Source organism: Acanthisitta chloris, unplaced genomic scaffold, assembly GCF_000695815.1.
Source record: "Acanthisitta chloris isolate BGI_N310 unplaced genomic scaffold, ASM69581v1 scaffold4763, whole genome shotgun sequence".
NCBI lineage: Eukaryota > Metazoa > Chordata > Aves > Passeriformes > Acanthisittidae > Acanthisitta > Acanthisitta chloris.
The window spans coordinates 37,405-42,102 of NW_008664165.1; the positions used below are offsets into that span (position 1 = coordinate 37,405).

Sequence of the window (4,698 nt, forward strand, 5' to 3'; positions counted from 1 at the left end):
AGCTGGGTGACCTGAAGTATCTTAACATCTACTTGATGAGAAGTACTCTCTGGCTGGCCACCAGCTGACTTTTCCAGTGCCCTCAGGATCCAGACAGATTTGATCTTCCTATGGATTTGCAGTGGATCCTTCCTATATGTTTCCTATGCATCAGTGCACTCCTAACAAGTCAGTTACCGTCCAAGGCCATGTCCTTGGTGTGCCACGTCTTCTATAAAAAGGGTGCTTGCCCTCAGTATCCCTCTGTCTGACTGTGCTGAGGGTTTTTTTTTGGTGAATGCAGACATAGCATTTGGGAAGGTTAATGGCTGTGGGGACTGATTTCTGAGGTGGCATGTGCTAATATCTCCAGAGCAGCATGGCTCTGTCTCTTTCTCTAGGAGATGCCAAGGTGTTGCAGACAGGTGGGCAAAACTGGCAGCTCCTTTACACTCTGTTCCATACTGGACTGCTGGATGTATAAATTAAACTTCCTGTTAATTTTCACAGTCCCTTTGTTATTTACTGCATTGTCCAAGCTCTGTGAAATATGGGAATGTCTGTTCTCACATGCGTCTGTGGTTGCTGCCTGCTGGTGCTGTCTCTCAGGGGCAACACATTCACTCTGCAGTGTTCATGATTTTCTTGGCACAGTTGCAGTGGTCGCCTTGTGTTATCCACTTGGCTTCAAGCTTGTACTCCTGAGACAGGATCAGTCATTAGTGCAGACATTACAGGGTCAAACAGTCCTGCTGCTAATTAGCACTAAAACAGGGAGAGTGTAAGTAGCGTCGAGCTTTGATGTATAAGGTAGGTGGTGTTTTTTCGCTAGGGTCATCTGCAAATCTTACTCCAGCATGTGAGAGTGGACTGCTGTCAGGAGCCATGGGTCTCAAGTCAGCATAGTCTTCACAGCTCAAATCCTACCTGTAACAGAGCCACAGACCCTGTCATTGTGGTCAAACCTGCTCAGGATGTGCTGGTACCTCTCTTGTACACGTGCATTGTAAATATGTGTACACACACACACCACGATGTATTTACATCTTATATACATATACATATACATATGTATTTACAACCTTATATTGGGTTAGTCTTACTTTTGTGATTAAATCCTTCTTTTGCATGACCAGGCCTTTGCCTAATGCTTGTTCCAGGACCAGATAAAATGGAGCATGCGCAGCAGTAGAGAGTGATGCTGCACTTGTGTCAGCCACCTTTGCTCAGTGGCTGCTTTCCATTCCAACTCTGGCCTTCAGCTTAGAGAAGGTACAGCTTCCTAGTACCAGGTCTGATCCAAGCAGTAAAAATGCATCCAAAATCCAGGTTTGCTCTCTATGCAGTCATTCCCCTACAAGTTGCCTGTAAAATGCAGTGCTCTGTAATTTCTCAAGGTGATCTTTTGTCTTGTTCTCTGGGTTCTGTTTGCACTAGGGAAATTTCTAGTGGAATTCCTGTGAAGAAATCTTGCTGGGGTTGATTGCAAGAACAGTGCTTTCTAGGACTGCTTTAATGCAACCAGTTAAAATCCAGGCTGATCTGGTGTGACAGGTTCAAGATTTCCAAGCTGGCTTTCTGGGAAGGGAGCAAGGAGCAGGGACATTGGACTGCAGCATCCAGTGCCAGAGAGACTTGATAGGCTCTCAGGCATCAAGAGAGTTTATTTATAGTGGGCAGGGTCTGCTTTGCTCTATCTCTGCCTCACACATTCCATCTCCTGGTGCTGTTCTGCAGAGTTTTGTCAATGGTACCTTGGATGTAGCTGCTGCCTTGGGATGACTGAGTGGCATGGGATGGACAAGGCCAGATGGGATGGCTGGCTGTGGGACCAAAGCCATTGCTCAGCATCTGATTTCAAGGGTCGCTGCAGAGCTGCCAGAGATGGGGCTGGAACTGAGTCCAGAGGAAGCAACTCTGTTGCCTGCGGCTAGAAATCAGGCTGGGGTGCTTGGAGCCTGTCATGAGCACCCAGAGTGTCTGAGCCCCAGAATAACATTCTCTGTGCAGCCTGGCAGGATGCTGAAGTTGTTTGTGCTTCCCTCACAGGTGGTGCTTTGCTGCAGAACGGGCAGATGACAGCAGAGATTCAGGAAGAGGTGGCCTTGACTAACCTAGGCAGCAGCTCGGGGTCCAGCAAGCGGCACAGTGCTACAGACAAGATGCACTTTCCACGTTCCAACCTGCAGACAATCACAACCCTGGGTATGCTGAGTCACACTGGCCCTGACCCCACTCCAGCAGGCAACCTGTGACTGAAACCCCAGCATGTTCTAGTCAGAAAATGAGATGTGCTGGGGTACAGAGGGCCCTGCAGCCACTGGGCTGTCAAACACACATGCTGTCCTAATATATGCTGTCTTCCTGTGTGCTTCTCTACACTTTCAGGCAGGGGGGAGTTTGGTGAAGTGTTCCTGGCCAAGGCAAAAAGTGCAGAGGATGGTGAGGTCGAATTGCTGGTCCTGGTGAAGAGCCTCCAGACGAGGGATGAGCAACTGCAGCTGGACTTCCGGCGAGAGGCAGAGATGTTTGGCAAGCTGAACCACTCCAACGTGGTGCGGCTGCTGGGGCTATGCCGTGAGGCAGAGCCACACTACATGGTCCTGGAGTATGTGGACTTGGTAAGGACCCTACCAGCAGTGCCTACAGTGGGGGGGGGATGACAGCATGGAGCCTGCATGACAACAGGCTGGCAGTATGGGTTAGGCAAAGGAGCTTACTACTGTTCCCAACCTGTGGAGGAGTTTTGAGGGGAATGGGTGTCTCCTGCAAGACCTGGAGGTGACTTTGTCCTCTTCCATATCCTCCTGATGTCCTGAACTTAGCTGTATAAGCTAGGTTGTGGGACTCCATGCTGCAGAATGCCTGTGAATGCTAAGGGCTATGGGGTGTCAGGAGTTCATGGGAGAGAAATCAATTTGGGGCATGAACAACTTCCTGGAGACTTCAGGCCTGCTTGCCTTGATCTTAGCCAGTTGAGGCCCAGAAGCAAGCTTGCCCTACAAGGCAGGGACAAGAAGGACAGGTAGGGACCATGGATGAGGATCTGTGGGCCTGCTATGTGCAGGCACTGCAGGGACCGATGAGCCTGGCAGCATGTGGAGGTGCTGCACCTGAGTTGCTGTCTATCTCCCAGGGGGACCTGAAGCAGTTCCTGAGGATCTCCAAGAGCAAAGATGAGTCTCTGAAGCCGCAGCCCCTCACTACCAAACATAAGGTGACAGTGCAGCTTTGGAAGTGCTGTGAGGCTGGGGACCCTAAGGAGGGCAACCAATGCTGACTTCTTTCTGGGATCAGGTGTCTCTCTGCACACAGGTGGCCCTGGGTATGGAGCATCTCTCCAACAGCAGGTTCGTGCACCGGGACTTGGCAGCCAGAAACTGCCTGGTCAGTGCCCAGCGGCAGGTCAAGGTCTCATCCTTGAGCCTCAGCAAGGACGTATACAACAGGTCAGCTGGGAGCCTGGCAGGGGAATGGGAGGGGGTGGGATGGCACTGGTCTCATTGCCTGCCTGTCCTGCCTGCAGCGAGTACTACCACTTCCGCCAGGCCTGGATCCCGCTGCGCTGGATGCCACCTGAAGCTGTGCTGGAAGATGAGTTCTCCACTAAGTCAGATGTGTGGTCATTTGGGGTGCTCATGTGGGAGATCTTCACTCATGGGGAGATGCCCTACACTCCACTGGCAGATGATGAGGTCCTAGCAGGTATGTAGAATACTTTGTGCTGTCTCTGGCATTGTAACCTACTTTCGTTTCTTGTGGTAGAGGGGGCCAGACAGGCTGTGTGATGTCCCCACTCTTGATACAACGCTGGTCTGACTGGGGAGGCTGTCTCAGCCTAAGTGGAGAGCTGCTGCCCTCCTTGCACCCCACAGAGAGGATCACACCTCATTCCAATGGCCCATTTGGACTTTTCTTTCATGCCAGGTCTGCAGTCAGGAAAGACGAAGCTCCCACACCCCGAGGGCTGCCCTTCCCGCCTGGTCAAGCTGATGCAGCGCTGCTGGGCCCCCAGCCCTAAGGATCGGCCCTCCTTCAGTGAGCTTGTCACCACCCTTGGGGACAGCTCAGCTGACAGCAAAGCCTGAACATCCTGGCCCTTGCTGGTGAAGGATGTGGCAGGGAAGACAGGGGTCTGTATGTGCCTGGGGAGCCCCTGGCACTCCTGCAGCCCCTTGCTGAGCCTGACCCCGATGCGCCAGCGAGCAGCTCAGCACCAGCACCTGCTGGACTCAAAGCACAAGCCAGTGTACCCTAGCCCCACCCCCCCTCCTCCATGGGTCCCAAAAGACAGCCCTTGCTGCCTCCTGTTCTCTGCCTGCCCAGCCCGGTGCCCTTAGGCTGCTGGTGTGGATGGAGTGCAGCTCCCCCTCACTTGGCGAGAGCTGGGGCCTCCCTGTTCGCCACGTCCATATCTGCCGGCCTGGCCCGGCCTCTCTCTCCGTCCGTCCGTCCGTCTATGCTAGGCATGCCTGCTTTCCCCGCACCTCATGGGTACAGGCCAGCCAACAGGAGCACAAAGTGCCTGGCATATGAAGGAGCTCACTACCTTTCCCAGTAACCCTGTGCCTTTTTTTGTACTATGACTCTGGGCAGAGCCCCCTCTCTCCCTCTTCCAGAGCGCTGACTCCTCCCTACCATAGTATTTCTGTTACTGGAATGCAGCCTAGAGTTGGTTAGTTTGTTTGCTTGAGTGGAGGGTACTGCAGCCAAGAAGGG

The 4,698-nt window shown here is 52.7% G+C and overlaps 1 protein-coding gene across 1 annotated transcript in view; it reads left to right on the plus strand.

Annotated features, from left to right (window-relative positions):
• The window catches only part of PTK7 (protein tyrosine kinase 7), a 12,807-nt gene extending 8,662 nt beyond the window's left edge, over positions 1-4,145 (plus strand). The window contains exons 14-19 of the mRNA XM_009071213.1: positions 2,029-2,184; positions 2,368-2,600; positions 3,116-3,196; positions 3,277-3,428; positions 3,506-3,684; positions 3,907-4,145. Of these exons, the coding sequence (XP_009069461.1) occupies positions 2,029-2,184; positions 2,368-2,600; positions 3,116-3,196; positions 3,277-3,428; positions 3,506-3,684; positions 3,907-4,067 (962 nt within the window). The 3' untranslated portion in view covers positions 4,068-4,145. The remainder of the gene's footprint in view (positions 1-2,028; positions 2,185-2,367; positions 2,601-3,115; positions 3,197-3,276; positions 3,429-3,505; positions 3,685-3,906) is intronic.
• The last annotated feature ends 553 nt before the right edge of the window (positions 4,146-4,698 follow it).